This window comes from Gossypium hirsutum, chromosome A08 (assembly GCF_007990345.1).
Source record: "Gossypium hirsutum isolate 1008001.06 chromosome A08, Gossypium_hirsutum_v2.1, whole genome shotgun sequence".
Classification (NCBI taxonomy): domain Eukaryota; kingdom Viridiplantae; phylum Streptophyta; class Magnoliopsida; order Malvales; family Malvaceae; genus Gossypium; species Gossypium hirsutum.
In genome coordinates this window covers 69,817,330-69,837,901 of record NC_053431.1, presented here as the reverse complement: position 1 = coordinate 69,837,901, position 20,572 = coordinate 69,817,330, and the positions used below count along the sequence as shown (strand labels likewise).

Sequence of the window (20,572 nt, the reverse complement as noted above, 5' to 3'; positions counted from 1 at the left end):
GGCTTAATTAGCACCTCTATCCGGTGCTGTCTCCCCTCTACCCATGCCATTACCATCCCTAGATTGACCATAGCCTTGAGGTGCTTGCTAACTGCCCTTTGAGGCGGAACCAAACCAAGAGCTGAAGCTTTCCCCTGATAGACTCGAAGTGGACAGTCCTTAATACGATGCTCTACAAACCCCCACCACAAACAAACTCCCAACATCTTCTAACACTCGTCCGAATAGTGCCCACCATAGTCTCCACAAAGTTGAACCCCATCATTAACAACCTATGCCTCAACCTGTAGAGGCCCACCAAAATTGGCCTGTTTCTTAGGCCATTGAGCAGAACTAGAAGGACCCAAATACCTACTGTACTTATTATGGACCCACCCCTTATCCCTCTTTTCATGCTCCACACGTTTAATCTCCTTCGTTATTTTCGCCTTCTTCACTAAACTTTTGAATACTTGCTCCCTCTGTAGAGCTACCAGAACCTTAATGTCATATCTCAATTCATTATAAAAATGAACACTCTTCTCATAATCATTCTCAATCATGCTTTGAGCATACCTGTTCAATCTTAAGAATTCAGCCTCCCAATCGGCCACAGATCTATCCCCCTGAGTCAGCCAAATAAACTAAAGTTTATGAGCCTCAATATATCTCACGTCCACATACTTATTCTGGAAGGTGCCATGAAAGAACGTCCAAGTCACTCGTTCTGGTTGGGTGCCTTACTTAATATTTTGCACCATTAGTAGGTTTTATCACGAAGCAACGGTACTATACCTTTTAGTTTTTGCTCGCGAGTGCAATCCAAGTTATTCATGATCCTCTCAGTGGTCTCCAACCAATATTCGGCCATAGTCAAGGCAACCCCAACAATGCCTCTAAATAATTCGACCCCATTAGACCGGAGTCATTCCATTATCGACCCATGATGACCTGATCCAGTATACACTCTAGCGACCCTCTCCATCACTTTCAACATAGTTTGGGACAATGCGTCATCCCCAATAGTCTGAGCCCAAGACTCAGTCTCAAAAGTAGGCGTCCCAACGGTCTCGCTCGTATCTAAATTGGGCATACTGCCTATCACAGATGGCTCAACTTGATCCCCTCTTTGGCACTCATCATGTCCACGGTACCTCATCCATGGTTTCTGTGCATACTAGTTATGCTTATCTTATCTATAATTTCAAAATTTTATGAATCAATTGAAGTTTCTTATCAAAAATCTCATGTATAAGATTTTATCATAACTTTTATAGAGTTGTTATAGTCTTTAGCTAAAGCAAAGTATTTCTAACACTATAGTGTCTTTCTAAACTACAAAGTATAGCTAAAGGAAAAGTAATTATAGGATCGGCATCGGAGACTTGAAATTCTCATAAACTCATTTTTCATAATTAGTCAGAAATACAATTTGTTCAAAACATTTCATAAGAATTTGAACCAAAAAAAATCATAGCCTAAGTTTTGAACCTAGGCTCTAATACCACCAAATGTAAAACCCAAACCCAGCCTAGACGTTATGGTCAAATTTGGAGAAATTACTACACCTCGATTGGTTGCACCCTATTTGAATCCATAAAATTAACACTAAAAGCTTTTGATAAAATTTCTAGTTATTTCGGAAAGCACTTTCTCTTACTAATTCATTAAAATTTGTGGAAGAATATTTATACAATCACTTTATTTTGCAGCGAAAATTTTGAGCTAAATCGAGATTTGGAAAACACAATCAGGATTTTGAAATTTGATATGTTGCAGTTCAAATTAATATACGAAAGACGTTAATAACAGTTCAACTGAAAATAAAACTCAAAACATATAACAGTCCAAAAAAGTACAATAAATAGTCCAACGAAAAATCATATTAAAACTGACATAATCAAAAGAATTGCAATTTTTCTATATCTGAGCTCCGTCACACTGATCCATCCTAAGTTTGTGGATTACTTGAGAGCAAACAAACAAAAAGCGAGCTTACAGGCTATGTGTAACTTATTTCAATCAATAATTCAGACACATATGAATTAACAAATAATATACAGATATACACTTAAATACAAAATTAGATACATTTCATTTATTGATGTATAAATAGCTACAAAATCAGATCCTACCCCATCTGCCACACACCATCTCTGACCGTCTTTACACACCAATTAGTATAATAAATACCTACCCAACCCTACACGCCACTAAGTGATCGTATGCCACTTTTCAGAAAAATTACAGTCTAGCTACCAGAATCAGATAGGTGTGGCAAAGCCACCAGAACAGACATGTGGCATTAACCACCAAATAAGGCATATTATTAAACTGCCAACAATTCCCCCATAATCATAATCCCATTTCGATGCATATGCAAAACTTATGCGTGTAGGACATGCATGCTATACACATAAGATTTTAAATCACTTTGTCATAAAACACGTCATGCTAATACATATAACATACATATCATGTGTTCATTAGTCACATTTAATAGAAATAGAGTATCAAACATCATGATTTACATTCTTATTTATACCATACGGACTCCACAGAAGGGCTAATTTTGGATTTCTCGTCAAATACGGACCTAGGGTAAATATTTAATAAATGAGCCCACACACCCGTATAGTTCACACGGCCATGTGGCGCACATGACTGTGTGGTGTCAATAGTCCCCTTTTCAGCTTCTTATCGTTCATAATTACTGAACCTAAAATCAAGATTTAACACGACTAGTTAGCCTCAAGAAAACAAAACCAAATCACTAACTTGACTATGAACAATTGATCACTCACTTCTAATTTCATAAACCAACCTCTCAACACAAGAAAACTAACCCAAATAACAGCAGCCCCTAAAACTTCCTTAATTCACCGAAAGATCGTCATGAGACTCGTGAATTTCCCCTAAAAGTACACCAACACCAACAATTAGACCGAATCTCACAAACACACACACACACACACACACACACACTCCTCCAAACCTTGCCCACGAAACAAAACAACATCATATCCAAAGTTAAACAAAACTTAGTTACAGAGATATACACCGTACCAAGCGAAGAACCTCAATCAAAATTGCATAGCAACCCAAAAAGATGGCACAGATGAACCAAAGAATGGAAGAAGAGATATAAATTCGAAAGAAATCGCAAAAAAAAACCCAAAGGAGTAACAATAGAAGAAAACCAATCACCAGAATTGAAATAAAAAACTAAATGAAAGAAAGGTGTGAGAAAATGAAAAATGTGTGAGGAAATTTTGGGGAAATTTTAGGGAAAAGGTATATAATAGAAACGAGAAAGGGAATGGGAGAATTTTTGGGAAAAAAACTAATTATTTAAAAAAACACAATATTATCCCACTAACTAGATTTACTAATAACCAATCAAATTCCCTCAGAATTCAAATTCAATTCAAACTCTACCATGTGAGTGGCACAATTGGGGAAAAGCAAAAATATTTTCATTTGCGCCCACAAGGATTTGAATACAAAACCTAAAGTATAAGCTGACATCTAACCACTAAACCAACAAACTCATTCTGTCACAAGTGGAGCAAAAATAAAATTTAAAACAAATGCTCAAAGATAGAGATAGGAACAAAAATAACAAAAATTCAAAAGAGAAGGAATCAAACCCAGAACCTCTCACACACTACCCACAACACTTAACCACTAAACTAAAACAAATTACCTAACAACATTTAACAAATCAAAAACTCAATTTTTTGTGGCATTACAAGTATCAATACCTTTTATATATTATAGATAAAATTTGTCTAGTATCGATATTTTGGGTCCAATAGTCAGTGACTTTAGCATTTATTGCAAAAAAATATTGATACCTTTTTATGTGGTATTGGTAATCACTGTTGTAGATAAATTAAATGATATGGTTTTTACATCCCCAACTGCTCTATTCATATCTCCAACAACCACAACAGTTGGAATTCAATTCAGGGGTATAAATACTAGCTTCTAAAGATCCTACAATAACAAGAAAACATATTCAAGCAAAAATCATTAATCAAACAACCTTTGTGCCAAATACTTCCATATTTTTCCTTCATACACTTATGAGTTTTATTTCTATTCTCTTACTCAAGTGTTTTTCATTATAATTGAGCTTAATTTGCAAACATTTTGATATTTTACAAATTATTTCTTTATTTGCTTCTTTGTATCTCTTTGAGAGGGTTTGTGTCTTAAGATTTGGGTAGAAATCTTAAGGGAGTTGTAAGATTAAACATTATCCTCAAAGGTTGATCAAATTAGTGAATTTAGAAAAATACTTAGTTGTGGAAAGCTAAGGTAGTGGAGTAGGCAATTGGGGCCCAACCACTCTAAATTCTTGTGTATGGTGAAATCTTAAGGGAGTTGTAAGGTTAAACATTATCCTCAAAGGTTGATCAAATTAGTGAATTTGGAAAAATACTTAGTTGTGGAAAGCTAAGGTAGTGGAGTAGGCAATTGAGGCCCAACCACTCTAAATTCTTATGTTCAATTTTCTATCATTTCTATCTAGCTTTCCTAAATTTTTTAAAAGCCATTTCACCTCTCTTGGTAATTTCGGTTTGATCATTTGAGCTAACAACATCCCCACGGGAAGTCTTGGTTTTCGTCGTGTGTTCAATTTTTTGAGTTAGAGCCTACTTTCTAAGCATTTGAAAGTTCAAGAACAATAAAGATCATTAGATTGGAAGCTTGAAAGATTTGGACTTCAATTTGGATTGATCAACAAATCCGAACACCTTTTTGAAGCTATCTAAGATTTCAACCTCTCCCCTAAGCCTCAAAACACAAATAGTTAGTTTGATCAGATTTATTACTATTGATACCACAATTAAAAGTTCGTTTCAAAAAAATCTAAAACTTTCATTACACTAACTCTAATTATCTATAATATACATATATATAAAAGCATGAGTTTGGAAAAAAAATTGAACTTACGAGAATCCCCTTTATTTTGCATCATATTACTAAATTCACATTTAAAAATATTTATAATATTTAATTTAAAAGTATTAGTTTAAAAACTTCAAAAAAAAGTAAAAGTTGTGATAATTATACATTTAAAAATAATTATAATTTAATAGAAATTTAATAATTAGACATTGAAAAACAATAAATAGAGTTATTTCTTGAATAGATCTCTAAGTATAAAATATAAGGAAAAAGTTGTGATGATTATAATTATAATTTATAATTTATAATTTATAATTATTAGTTAATTTTTTTATGTAAACAAAAGTTGTCTTAATTTTATTGATGTGAAATAAAGTTATTACTCGAATAGAATTCTAGGTATTTAAATTATCACTTAATTAATTTTAAAGTTAATTATGTTAATTAATTATTTGTTTGAATAATGTTACTTTATGTTAATTATATAAAATAAAATTATATTGTATGTTGAATATGTTAAAAATGCTTTACTTATTATTTAAAAATTTTCTATTATAATATCTAAATTGATAAGTTAATATATTATAATATCTAAATTGATAAGTTAATATATCTTAATTATATTAAATAAGTCAAATGAAAATTATTATTTTAAATTAATTACTGTAATTAAAAATATAATATTTAAAAAATTAATTAAATATTAAATGCTAAAATCCTTTACAAACTAATTTTTGTAAAGGGACAAATTTGAGATGGGAATACGTTTTTACTTGACCTCTCCGGAACCCCTACAAGCACCTTTTCAATTATCCTTTTATCTGGATGGTCTTCACCATGCAACCTAAATTGGTTCACAACCTTCGTGAACCTACCAGCATAATCTTTGACAATCTTTGACCCTTTCATCTTGAGAACTCCAAACTCCCTCCCTCAATTCAACACTTCAATTTGTTTGGTCCTGTCACTTCTTTCAAATTCCTCCTTAAGTTGTCCCAGGTATTTTTGGCAATTTCAGAGGTCATTATTATCCTTTTGAAAATTGCATCACTGACTACAGAGTGAGTGCAAGAGAGAACCTTGAATTTCTTGGCAATTTCCTCTCTGTTTTGTTTCATTTGAGTAATAATAGGATTTACTCTTTAAAGAGTTATTTCTCTACCTATTTCAACAGCATCCCACAAGTCAAAAGCACTCAAATATTGTTTCGTTTTCACTGCCCAAATGGGGTAGTTATCTTCTATCCCACCCGATATTGTCAAGATTAACATCAGCTTGGATTTGAACAAAGTATTTGGACATGGATTTTTACCACTAAACTCAGCAGGAAAGAGTGAAGGCCTTGTCTTAAGGTACACTTAATTACGTGTAAAACATGAAATGGTTTAAACTAGTACACTGATTATTGACAGGTCTTTGTGAATCACTTTAAATTTGATGATTTGGCTGTTGCCACTAGTTGCAAACCTTCGGTTTTACTACTTATACATTCAATTTTTCACATTTAACAGAAAAAAAAAATCATACATAACTTAAGGTGATACAAGATTCTTAGTAGGATTAAAATGCCTAAAAGAGATCACATTCAAAACCTAAAGGAAAAGGGTAGAAATCATTCTTAAGGACAAAACTTGAGCTTCAATGGAAGCACCATCTAATCATTTGATATCATTCTTCGGATTCTGATGGCAGTCCTTCTTTGAACCATGTATAAAGACCCCCTTCTAAATGGAAAACATTTTTGTACCCATTGAGCACAAGCAAGAAAGCCGCTATGAGTGATCTGCAAGGATTCAAAAGCAAGCATTTGTATCTTCTAGTTGAAAAAAAGTTCGGCAAATAAATAACTTTAATTGCTTTGATTGAGGGGAAATAAAAAATCATCATATATCAACTCTTAATTACTAATTAGGCCTTTTGAGCTTCACTTTTAATCAAAGTCGATGGTTTGTTAAGTTACTAGTTTAATCCTATCTACGTCTCATTTAAGCACCACACCTAGCTATCAGATTTGAACTACATTAAGCTTGTAATTACTAATTAGGCCTATAATGCATGCTATAAGCTTGTAAAAAATCAAAATGCTGTAAATACCTGGATTGTTGACCTTCAGGTAGATTTTGGGATGGCTTCATTGTACCCCCAGTTGTGCATGCCACTATTATCTTTGCGTCCTTGCCAAAATTTGATTCTACACCTGCTTAGATAACAAACAGTTAGTTCCTTTGTAACTGCTAAGTAGGAAATGGTGGTGGACAATAGAAGAAAATTAGAGAACGTTGTTCTACTTTGCATAAACTCAGGGTTCTCTTCTGTGCCGGAAAATATGCCAAAAAATGCAAATGCTGCACGCCTGGCGATATCCCATGCCGTCCACTCCTTTATAAGCCTATATATCTGAATATTAACAGCCCCTGCTGGATGAGCCTGCATCAAAAGGCATCAAATTTAGCAGCACTAACTGAAACGCCCTTTCGTGAATGATTATTTTCCTGTTGTAATGAGCCGACTGACCTCTTTAAATTCTGCTTCAGGACGTACATCGAGAATCACAAAGTTATTCTCTTTTTGAAGGCGAAAAGCTTCCTTTGCATCCACACTTCTTACCTGCAAGCAAAGGGTAATCCTGTTGTTATGGTTGCGTTGTCATCCTTACAGACACTCACCTGTGTACAGGAGCTTTATCCCCCCTTAGGGGATTCTTCTTCTCAATTCATGATCGTTGATGGTGTTTATAAATATTTCTAGCTTTTTACTTCCATCTTCTAAATATAGAATCATTAGGTAGGAACTTATAAGAGGAACGGGTTGTTTGTTGTATCAATACATGTTCTGTTTAAGCTTGAAAGTTGTTATTGCTTTCTGTCCTAAAACAACCGGTGAGAGTGACGATTTTAAATTTTCCAAGTATGTATCAAGCATCAAAATGTGCACTTAAGGATGACAGTGGGAGATGGAATACCCTTTTTTCCAAGAGAAGTTCCCTCTTGACCTTCCAGTCTTCTTCAGCTAATCCCTCCAAAAGAAGAGAAGAAAATCAAAGTCAGGTCAGTCAATTTGTTTTGTTCCTGAGCCTGAGGTTCAATCGACCATTCATCTTATGATTAAATTAAGGTTGGATTACAACAGTAGTGGTACCTGGTGATTTTGCAGGCTTTGTTGCTGCACTTCGGATAATTAGGCACCGCCGATTCCGGGAAGCCAGCCTTTGCTTTGATGCTAGACCTAATCTTACACTCAAAAGGCAAGAACAGTCTGCAGTAATCTGGGAAGAGAGAGTCAATGGAGAGGTCCTGAAATTGGAGTATACTGAAGAGGATGAAGCTGGGTTGGGGGTAATTGAAGTGAGTGCTGCCATTTTCTTCTGAATCGCAGAAAAGATCAGTTGCTACTGAAGGAGTTTGGGTGATTGAGGAAGTTTTATATGAAATGGGCTTGTGTTTTTGTCATTTTCATGTTGTTTCAAAGAGATTGTTGGATGCTTGTTTTAGAAGTGGGCCATTCATTCTGGATATTTTTTTTGGTTGAAAAATCTGAGTTTGTGGTTCATGTGTTAAGGTGTTTGTCACAGTTGGATTTCTGTCATCCACAGAGAGCCAAGTTGGCTAGGCCTATCTTCAGTTATGGTAGAATATAGATGCTGTTACTAATTTTCAGTATTAGGGCCTTAGCTTAGAACCTACCTCCCATCAGCCTCAGAAGCGGCACGAAAGGGGTTGACAGGGTGTCACAAACACAACCTTGCTCACTCGATTGTAAGTTTGTGAGACATTTGGATGGAGGCTCCCACTCAACTCAGTTAATAATCTCAATGGTCATAACTGGTGGTTCAGCCCAACCAATATAGACTGTCCATCCTTATAAAATGCTAAAACGTTTTTATAGAAACATTATCAGAAAACGTAAATGTGTTTGGAATGAAGACATTTTCTTAAATAGAAAAGATTCATCCTTCCTCAGGTTTCTCTATCCTTTGCATGCCCTATATATGAGTGGCCCCTTGACAACCTACCCTATCATGACACTACAAGGTTGCACTATGACATAGGGGTAGAGCTCCCTAAAATGAAAAATTATTACACTAGTCTTTTATATTTTATAAAATATAAATGAGTAATCGGTCAAATTCTATTTTGATCTTGAAGATAATAAAATTTTAATTTAATCTTTTAAATATTTTAAAGATATAAATTAATACAATAAAATTACATTTTAACTTTAAAAGTTATATAATTTAATTATGATCCCTAAAAATATTTTCTAACTTAATCTCTGTGTCCCATTCATATATGTATTTTGAAGATTGCAATTTCTCACAGCAATCAACCTACTTCCCTCTGTCGTTTGCTCTCCCTTCTTAGAATTAATAATCAATTAGATCATGTGGAGCTCAACTCATAGCTTGTTGGATGAAAAAAAAACATGAGTGCACTTATCTCATTTCTGTCAACTTTGGGTTGATTGATTGTATTACTCCTTGTCTCACCTTCCAATTCTCCATCATTTTTGGTGTCACAAACTCGGTTGGGATGGTCCAACCAGAATCCAAAACGTTATATTTTTCACTTACGTGATTACACTACACACCATCATTGGCACCATGCATAACCAACAAAAAGTAAACAAAGATAAACAAACGAATCCTAATTACATGCTTTAGCTAACAAAACATTCAAACGACATCCAAGGGTATTTTTTTTCTTTTTACATTCAACATACGATAACACTTACAAAACAACAAATTAGAGGACTTTTTTATTTTAGGGTTCTATTAAAATCATTATTTGAAAGAATAAGTTTATAACAGTTAATATTTTTTATCTAATTTTAAAACCTAAGCTTTAGGGACTACATCATAAAAACAACAAAATGTACAAAATAACCATATTTCAAAATCATTTTAGGAATTACGCAATTTAACATATAAATTATGAGTGTGCAAATTTTCAAAGCATTTCATTGTGTTTTTGGACTCCAATTTAATTTAAAATATGTTGGACAAAATTGCAAAGTTAACAAAACAAGATTTAAACACTCAGTGTGCCAAGTCATGACCACACAACTTACCTCATCGCGATGTAATCTAAGAAGGGCCTCCTGTCATGACGACGGAATTTTGGTCGTCCTGACGACTCTTGAATGTCGTCACGACATCACTTGTAGATTTCTGCAGAAAAAACCCAAAACCTACATTTTTCAACTCTGAACACTACCCAGCATTCCATTTCATGCATTTAGGCCTATTTATCAATTATAACAAGTCACATAACATACATTTATCATCTAAAACATGTTCAAATACCTAATAACATTCAATAGCAAGATTTGACCCCTCAAGTAAATGATCATGCTAGCATACATGTTTTTTTAACAACAATTCAATTGCTCAACACACCATATTTGCACATCATGGTTTTCTCAGAATTCTACATGCTTATTTTGACCTATTTGGTCATTTAAAACATACTAAAACTTATTGAATATTGTTCACACATTTTTATGACATTTTAAACAAAAATTCATGCAATTCTTTATCATGAAACCTCAACCAACATCATGCATATTCAAAATCATCATTCACAAACATCAAACAAAACACAAGCCAAAATTCAAATTCCTTAACAACAGTCCATAAAGTCCATTTTTGTAGTACCAAAAAGAAAATTCTATTCTTACCAAAGTAACCCACATTGCCTTAGCACATACTCAACCGTAATGCCGTGTTTGGATCACTTTGTGTGCCCACTTCCCCCTCTTTGGTAAAGCTATCTCTCTACAAAATATTTAACATGAGCGTGAGCTTTACGAAGCTCAGTGGGTGCTCAAGAATGCTACAAGAAGTCTTTTTCAAAGATTAAAAGAAAGTATACTAAAAGCATTCACTCCATAACGCATTTAGACATTATTTACACAATTCAAATTTAACATATTGGCATGTAGCTTATGAACATATAAGATAACATATTCATTGGATACATGGATCTCCAACATACTAATGACTCAAAGAGTCTAACATGTCCCAAGTCCAAGAGGAGCAAAAAGCTAACACTCCCCAACAGACCAACATGTCCCATTGAATGGAGTCAAAGCACAACATTCCCTTATCTCTCCAACATGTCCTAAATATCAAACATATATTTGAGTACTCAAATCCTATGGCATGTCATTTATATTCAATGATTTCAAGAGGTCAAAAGGCCAACATATCCATTTAAACACAATTGTTTATTGTTTTTATGCACATATTTGCATGTTCATGTTCATCATATCCACATCACTATCACATTCACATTTAATGCACTTACAAGTGCTAACGCTATGCTCAATGAGCCATAATCACATTAGATATCATATGTGTGCATAACACCAACAAAGCTTATACCATATACAGATATTTACACATAATACTTGCTTTAATTGTTCATCATGCATTACATATCACATCACAAATGCATTATGTGCAAATTAAAGTACGATCGAGTAAGAAAACTTACATTCAGAACTTAGGATAGGTGTTCAGGCTAACTTAAGCTCCCCAATTAACTCATTGAATTTTTCTTACAAGAAGCACTCTCGATCACTCATCGATTTAGTTTTTGGTTGGTTGTCAAAGCTTAAACGAGCTTCTCCTTGTATTTCGCCTTACTCATAAAGGGCTCCAATGGATCCGGAACTTAACAAAAAAATTGAACACAATGTAGTATGGTTATTAACAACCATAAACACATCCAAACATCAACAGAAATTAGATCCAACCACTCCCCTCTTAACAAAAAATTTGACTAAATTTGTCAAAATCTTAGATTTCCTTAATCAATTCTGATTTCTATTGTTTAAATTTGATTCTAAAATTCTTATTAATCATTTTTTTTGTAGATCTAAACCAATGTAGACACATGAAAACTTAAAATTCAATTTTTTCGAAAAAATCGTCATTTGTGAGCATTTGATAGGGAAATTCATTAATAATATAAAATCATTTAATGACCTATCAAATTGTGTTTACAAAACTTTTAATCAGATAAAAATAAGATAAAAATAATTTAAAAGTAGTTATTTAACTTAGAAATATGAATTCCACCATTTTCAAGTTCATTTTTGACTTAAAACTTTATATCCATAGAAATTTCATTATAATGATCGAATCTTGATCTGCAAAAGCAACATACATAAAAATATCATGAAGAATCAGAATATAATTTAATTTCTTGAAAAACCTTTGGACAAGGATAAGGAAATTGATGAAGAATTTGAGTGTTTTATTTAAAATTGAGAGAAAATCTGGTGTTTGAGAGGTGAGAAAACCTTTGGAGAAGGATAAGAACATTGAGGAAAAATTGATTTTTAAAACTTGGTGAAACTGCTTTAGGAAAACTTGTAGCACCCCTTGCCCGTCCGACGCCGGGACAAGGTACGAGGCATTACCAAACTTAAACATACACATACATGCAAAAAACCGGGCCATAAAATTTCTTTTAATTCAAAACTTTTTCAAACACATGCATGTCGTTCCTTATTTGGGTCTACGAAGCCCAAAACATACATCGGGATTGATTTGGGACAAAATCGAGAACTTTGAGAAGTTTCATGAAAACTTAGAAAATTTTCCCATGACACAAAGTCATACGCCCGTGTGGACTCAGGAACACACCCGTGTGCCTTCGACACACCCGTGTCCTCTAGCCGTGTAACTCTCTAACTATGACATCAGCGACTAAATTAAACCACACAACTAAGCCACCTCCCATGTGCTAAGGCCGTGTCCCCCACGCGACTGTGTCTCAACCCGTGTGGCCAACACTTAGGCTATTTTCCAAGCCTTTATGTTACCCTTAATCCTTCACATCTTTATACCCACCAAGGACACATATCATGACATTATTTTAATGATTTAGCATCTCATATTAAGACACATTCATAACATTAACATGTTATCGTTCACACATTTCACATACTCATATAATATCAAGTCAAGACACAACAATACCTATTCATTAGCCTTGTCATTTAATGACCACTTTTACCAAATTTTCATAATCGTCATCTTATTTCCATATTACACATTTAATTCATGGCCATGACCATTTCGATTGGTCATAAAGCATTCATCATGCACATAATTCATAACACCAACCATATATGGCCAACAAGCATAATCACATCATCACATCACAAGCATTAGAACATAGCATAGATAGATAAGTTCACAAACCATAATCAATATGAATCACACTTCATAGCCATATACAAATAACTCAATATAGGCCAATACATTTGGCTAACCACAATAACTCATATCATAAAACTAAGCCCCTATACATGCCACTCACTTGAAAATGCTCACATATGTATCAATGCTCCAAAGGTGATAGCTTGATAATGTGATGCTGCCTCCGACGATCTACAACCCCGAGCTAACTTGGCAACATTAAAGAAATGGAAAGGAAATGGTAAGTTTTATAGCTTAGTAAGACCGTATGAAAATAATAAGCAATTTATCAACTTGCTTCTCAAGGTAATATAACCTTATTTGCATTTTTACTTATGTTCTAGTCAAGCTGTTTTCTCGGGTCATAGTTACTAAATTATTTATATCTAGAGATAAGGAACTCTAAATTAAGATCCGCTAATTTTCCCTGAAACTAGATTCAAATATCTTCTTACCACAAAATTTTTAGAATTTTTGGTCTAGCCAATAAGTATATTTTATTCCTTAAACTTACCCCTTTTTTTGTTTTCTAACAGTTTTGACCCCTCTTCACTAAAAATTAATTATCTCATAATACAGGACTCAGATGACATTCTTGTCTATTTCTATTGAAAATAGACTCATTGAGAATTATAATAATATAAATTATAACCCATAAATATTTTTGTACAATTTTCAATTATTTTCTCAAATCAGAACAGGGGATTTCGAAATCATTCTGACTTTGTTTCATAACAATTTAAATATTTCATAATATGAAACTCCTTTGCTTACATTATTTCTTCTATGTGAAACTAAATTCATTAAGCTTTAATTTCATATTTTATTCAGACTATAACTCAATTTCCATAATTTTTTGTGGATTTTCAAAGTTGGACTGCTGCTGCAGTCCAAAACTGTTTTAGTGTAAATTAATGATACTAAGTTTATCACACCTTATTAATTCATTTTCACCACCTTGGTAAAAATACACGTTTATTCATCATAAGTATATACCTATAATCACAAGGTCATCACAAAATCATTCCCATAGGCATGACTTACTTATTTACATCCTCACCAAATATGCATCATAAACCAAAATCATTTTTCATGAGTTTGGCATACGTACATGTGTTACTCAACATGCTCATATTCATTCATTATTAATCATACAACATGAATTGAATTCACATCTCATCGATTTCATGTAAGTACATTTACCACTCACAACATAGCCATAAGCTCTGCCATTTTGACCTAAATCATAAATTTCCCGTTGAACCATTTGGAATACCACAGGATAATCACTAAGCCTCAAACATAGGGTACAATGCCGATCCCATGTTCCAAACAAGGTCTTACACTGGCTCATATATCTAAGTCGATGGCATGTCCTAGACAGGTCTTACACTGACTTTCATGTATCGAAGCTGATGCCATGTCCGAGACAGGTCTTACACTGGCTCTCATCTATCGATGTCGATGCCATGTCCCAGACAGGTCTTACACTGACACATGTCAAGCCGATGCCATGTCCCAGATAGATCTTACACTAGCTTGCATATCTCGAGGCCGATGCATGTCCCAGACATGTCTTAAACTGGCTCTCGTCTCAATGCTGATGCATGTCCCAGACATGTCTTACACTGGCTCTCATAATGTGGCCGATGCATGTCCCAGACATGTCTTATACTAGCACACATATCACCCAAAGGTCATGGCATGATTATCCAATCTATTCCTAAAGTTCAACCGAGAGTTTATCATGATAAGTCTCATCATACCATTACTCATAGTCACAATCAAACAATTTATGCAATATCAATTTAATCACACATAATAACTGTATAGTTACATTATTTACACCCAACTTACTCGTTTCAATGGAATGTCATATTCCATCAAATTTCCAGTGCATTCAATCATCACATACATGTTATTAACATTTGGCATCACTTTCTCATGTACAATATCTTCAACATAAAATTCAATAAAATCATAGCAAGATAGATTTGAATTATATTAACAATAACATAGATATCATACTTATTTAATCACATGGACTTACCTCAAATACAATTCCGGCTAATTACTCCATTTTAGTCCATAACCTCATACTTTCCGATTTAAGCCCAAATCTCAATTTTCTTGATCTGACATGATGAAATTCACTCATTTAATCATTACATTAATTAAAACATTCTATAATTCACAATTTGGCAAAATGACCGTTTTGCCCTTAGACTTTACAAAAATTACAATTTTACCCTTAGGCTCATAAATCGATTTTTATCGAATTTCCTCCTTTACCAAGCCTAGACGAATTCTTTTTATAAATATATCAACTCACAATTTTAATTATTTCACACATTTACAACTTATTTTACAACTTCACAAAATGGCCCTTTTTAGGTGTTTTCATGTAAACTCCTTTCACAAAAGTTGTTTATTACACAACCAAGACTCATTTTTTCCATAAAAATTCAGCAAAAAACATAAATACTCTCATGGAAAAACCCTATACTTTCAACCATTTTTCAAAATGGTCCCCTCATTAGTTAGCTCATGCTACAAGGGTCCCAAAAGTACAAAAATTACCAAGAATGGCTATGAAAATTACTTACTTGCAAGAGGATAACCTAGCTGAAATTTTAAAGCTTCAAAAACCCACTCTTTGCTGGTATTTTCGATGGAGAAAGAGATGATAAGAAGATGATATCATTCCCTCTTTATTTTATTTTATTTTTAGTCAAATAAGCCACCAAATTCCACCTAACTTTGAAAATTGTCTTATCTTTGTCTCTATGGCCGGCCAGCCTATATTTAAGGGTCTACTTGCACTTTAAAGACCTCCAATTATGGTTCTCTAGCTATTTAACACATTTGACTAGCAAAACAAAACTTTTGCCCCTTATGCAATTTAGTCTTCTTTCGTAATTAAGCTCACAATCGCTAAAATTAATTCACCAAAATTTTCATGCACGTATATAATCATGCTATGACACATAATGCAATATTAAAAATAATTTCTCCGACCTCGGCATAGTGGTTTCGAAACCACTATTCTAACTAGGCTAAAAATCGGGCTGTTACACTACTTTCAAGTTTAACCCTTTTACAATTCAGTCTTTTTTTAATTAAAACACTTTTTTCTAAATTATTTTTAAATCTAACTTTATTTTTTAGAACCATTTTAATGAAAATAATTTTTGGTCACTTAATTCTACATTCCCGAATCTAATTTTAGGCCCTCAATTTTTTAAAATAATTTTAAAATCTTAATTGAATACCAAATCTACTAATCAAAAACTGCTAAACCAAATTTTGGGATGTAACATTATTTATATGACTCATCTAGTAATTAATAATAAATAACGTAAATCCATTAAACTATTATACTTAATAAATCTCAATTATCATTATGCTCTATGGTAAGTGATAACTCTTAAAAAGAGTTATATTTCATGCCTTTAGATCTAGCTAATTGCCTATAGTTAGGTACATTTAGTTGCATTTTAGGACATTCCATTAATATTTTCTTGTTTTAACATTACATTAGGAGCTTGGATTGTACTTAAATTTTAGTTATTTTTAATTTCTTGTGGAAGGGTTACGTATGGTGGTGGATTGGCAAGTGTAGATTGAGGAAAGAGAAGTAAATGAGTGAAGGTTTGTCAGGGCAAAGTGTTGGATAGTTTGTCAACCCAATGCTGTGGCAATGCTTGGAAGATGTCCAGTCAACACTCAAAGCATATTGGTCTTAGGCCCAAGTAAACTTGTACTAGATATATCTACCTAAAAAAGAGGGAATAAAATCATGGACTATTGGATTTACCCTAAGGAAAACGATTATGAAAGACAAAGAAGGAAACCCTAGAGGGGGCGAATAAAAAAAAAAGAGAAAATAGAGGGTAGCGGCTGAGTAGAAGAGGAAGACAAAAACAGTCCCTCTCAGTCGTCAAAAGACACTGTATCACTGGAGTGTAGCTGGATAAGCAAAAGCTATCTTCTTGAAGTTATTTTGTTATTTCTTGACTACTCTTTGTGTTGATTTAATGAAAAAGATGTTGAATGATACTTTGGATTTGAATTTTAATTGCCAACTCATGAGCTAAATCTCATAGGATTGGGATCACTTGATGAAACTCTTATTTTCTTTAATGATTGAAGCATAGATCTGCTTTGATACTCTATTTCATTCAGTGTTTTTTTTTTTATAAAACTACATGTTTGCAAACTCTAAACATAGATAGATGTACAACATGTTCTCTAAATTAATATAATTCTAACAAGGTTAGGTTAATGAGATTGAAAGCGAATGATATGAGCAAGTGTTCAACCGAATACTTTTAGCAGCCTCTAGACATAGAGCAGTGTTTATATGGAAAGAAAACAAAATAGTGCAAGGTACCAGGCTAAAGACTTATATACATATATCGCTTAAGGCAAGGTAACTTGAGATCTTGTTCTCGAAAGAAGCAAGCCATCTTAGAACTCTTTCGAGCACTAGATTGAGTATGGTTTTGTCAAGGTATTACTGTTAGTAAGGGCAGATTCTTAGTAATCCCAACCTTCCAAGTCAACGTCGTAAACCCATTATCCTTTGCCATAGTGTCTTTGTCATAGCCTCTTTTTTAGTTGTTTACTTATTCATTTGCATAATATTCACATAACTATTATCAAATTTGTCATTGTATTCTTACTTTTCTCTAGTAATGTCATAGCATTCCCCATTACTACATGCATCATTATTCCTTCAAATTACCACTACATTCTTATAATTGTTTTTGTCATAATATTAATCATACCTCACTCTAATAACTTGACCATATTATATCGTTCTAATCCCTATGGAGATGATCTCACTTAGCACTTTATTACTTGATTCAACGTGTATACTTTCACAATTTGCATATCATTTCACACGCAACAAGTTTTTGGCGTCGTTGCCGGGGATTGGAAACAGATGAAATTTGGTTTTGTTATTTCTCTTTTGGTTTCCTAGTTTTCTTTAACTTAGTTGTATTTAATTTCTATAGGTTTGTTGTTAGTTTATGAGAAGAGGCATTCTTGCTAATGAAGAGTATCCTTTTGACCTAGAGATTGAAAGAACTTTGCGAAGGAGAAGAAGGAAATTACGTAATATGGCTAGGGAAGGAAATGATCCTGGTCTCAATGATGATCCCATTGGACAGGATGTTAATCTTCCTATCCATCATGTGATAGATGATCGAGATAGACCAATTCGGGAACATGTTGTCCCAATTTTGGATGATTTGAATCCAAGAATAGTAAGACCATACATACAAGTTCAGCAATGCGAGTTGAAACTAGTAATGTTTTAGATGTTGTAAACAGTATGACAGCTTGGTGGATTACCTACTAAAAATCAAAGACTACATTTAAGACTTTTTCTAGAAGTCTGTGACTTGTTTAGACAACATGGTGTTCCTGAAGATGCCTTGCGGCTTAAATTATTTCTATATTATTTATAAGATCATGCAAGGGTGTGGCTCAATGCTTTGTCGTTGGGAACAGTGGCATCATGGAATGATCTTTGCCAGAGATTTTTTCTACATTATAATCCGAAAAATATGAATGCCAAGCTTACAAATGCCATCACATCTTTTCGGCAAGTGAAGGATGAAACGCTATATGAAGCTTAGGAACGATTGAAAGAATTACTTCGAAAATGCCTGATGCATATATTCCAGTATTGGACGTAGATGGTGATATTTTATAATGGGTTGAATACACATACGAGAATGGTAGTTGATGCTTCTGCCAATGATACCTTTTTGGATAAATCTTATAATGAAGCATATGAGATTTTCGAAAAAATTGCCAACAATGATTATCAATATCCTACCACGAGAGTTGGGATGGGTAAGAAAGCTATTGGTACCATGGAGCTTGATACAATCACTTCGCTAACAACTCAGGTATCTCTTTTAGCTAATATGATCAAAACAATAAAAAGGCCCATTGTAGTCCGGGAGATGAAATCAACTGAACTATCGTGTGTTTATTGTGGTGAAGACCATGTGTTTGATGAATGCCCATAAAACCAAACATCTATATACTACATGGGTAATTTTAACTAGAATAATAAACCTTATTCCAACACCTACAACCCAAGGTGGAAGCAGCATCCAAACTTTAGTTGGAATAATCAATGTGCAAGGAATTTAAACATTGTTGCAAGACAGAATGCTAATAGTGCACCGTCTGGTTATAACTATCCTATGCCAAGACAAAATGTTCAACAGGGTCAGGCATCATCTTCTACCTCCATTGAAGCATTGCTGAAGGAATATATGACTAAGAATGATGTTGTAATTCAGAGCCAAGCTACTTCCCTCAAAGCTCTTGAGAATCAAGTGGGGCAGATAGCGAATGCTTTAAATTCGAGGCCACAAGGAGCATTGCCAAGCGATATCGACAATTTGATAACACAAAGGAAGGAACAGTGCAAAGTCATCACTCTCAAAAGTGGGACACAGTTGAATGGTGTTGTCCAAGACACCACTATAGAAGAGGATAACTCCAGACTCAACCATGGAAAGACTTCAGGATCAATTGAAAATCATACTGCACCTGAAAAGGGTAAATAGAAGAATGTTGCAGCAAAATGAGATTATGTTGCCAACAAAAATACCAAAGCAAAACAATATCAACAACTTTAAGGATGATCACCTCTACCTTTCCTCAGTGATTCCATAATTGTAAACATGATGTTTAGTTCAAAAGATTTTTGGATGTTTTGAAGCAACTCCATATCAACATACCACTGGTAGAAGCTTTGGAGCAAATGTCTAATTATGTGAAGTTTATGAAAGATATATTGTCAAAGAAGTGCAAATTGGGAGAATTTGAGACTGTTGCTTTCACTGAAGGGTGCACCGCCAATGTTGATGAATAAATTAACTCCATATTTGAAGGACCCAGGGAGTTCCACTATCCCATGTTCAATTGGAAATCATTATGTTAGTAAAGCATTATGTGATTTAGGAGTGAGTGTAAATATAATGCTTATGTCTATTTTCAAGAAGCTAGGAATTGGAAAAGTAAGACCTACTATGGTTACGTTGCAACTAGCTGATCGATCCTACGCGCATCAGGAAGGTAAAATTGAAGACGTGCTAGTAATAGTAGATAAATTTATTTTTCCTGCAAATTTCCTTATTTTAGAATGTGAAGCTGACCAAGATGTGCCAATTATTCTTGGAACACCTTTACTTGCTACTGACAGGACTTTAATTGATGTGCAGAAAGGCAAATTGACCATGAGGGTAAATGACCAGCAAATTACTTTCCATGTATTTGATGCCTTGAAATATGCTGATGAGAATGAAGAATGCCATGCCATTGAGTTGATAGAAACAACAATAGAGGTAGAATTCGAAAAATTTTTCCACTTTTTCCACAGCAATTCTGATAGTGATGAAAACTTACTTGAGTGGAGTGACACAGTAATTTTTTAGG

The 20,572-nt window shown here is 33.8% G+C and overlaps 1 protein-coding gene across 1 annotated transcript; it reads right to left on the bottom strand.

Moving 5' to 3' along the window:
- Window positions 1-6,258: 6,258 nt before the first annotated feature.
- Window positions 6,259-8,798, bottom strand: LOC107918449 (rhodanese-like domain-containing protein 14, chloroplastic). Its single transcript, XM_016848018.2, has 6 exons — window positions 8,035-8,798; window positions 7,859-7,905; window positions 7,411-7,503; window positions 7,185-7,323; window positions 6,991-7,093; window positions 6,259-6,679 (listed from the first exon to the last, which is right to left on the bottom strand). The coding sequence occupies exons 1-6, from the start codon at window positions 8,252-8,254 to the stop codon at window positions 6,565-6,567; spliced, it is 717 nt and encodes a 238-aa protein (XP_016703507.1). The 5' UTR covers window positions 8,255-8,798; the 3' UTR covers window positions 6,259-6,564.
- Window positions 8,799-20,572: the final 11,774 nt, after the last annotated feature.

Excerpts from the sequence above, each read along its gene's own strand:
- LOC107918449 (XM_016848018.2), bottom strand. The coding sequence starts at position 8,254 with ATGGCAGCACTCACTTCAATTACCCCCAACCCAGCTTCATCCTCTTCA. Across the intron at positions 7,324-7,410 it reads CTGAAGCAGAATTTAAAGAG|GCTCATCCAGCAGGGGCTGT; the intron begins GTCAGTCGGCTC and ends CTTTTGATGCAG. Across the intron at positions 6,680-6,990 it reads CCTGAAGGTCAACAATCCAG|ATCACTCATAGCGGCTTTCT; the intron begins GTATTTACAGCA and ends GAATCCTTGCAG.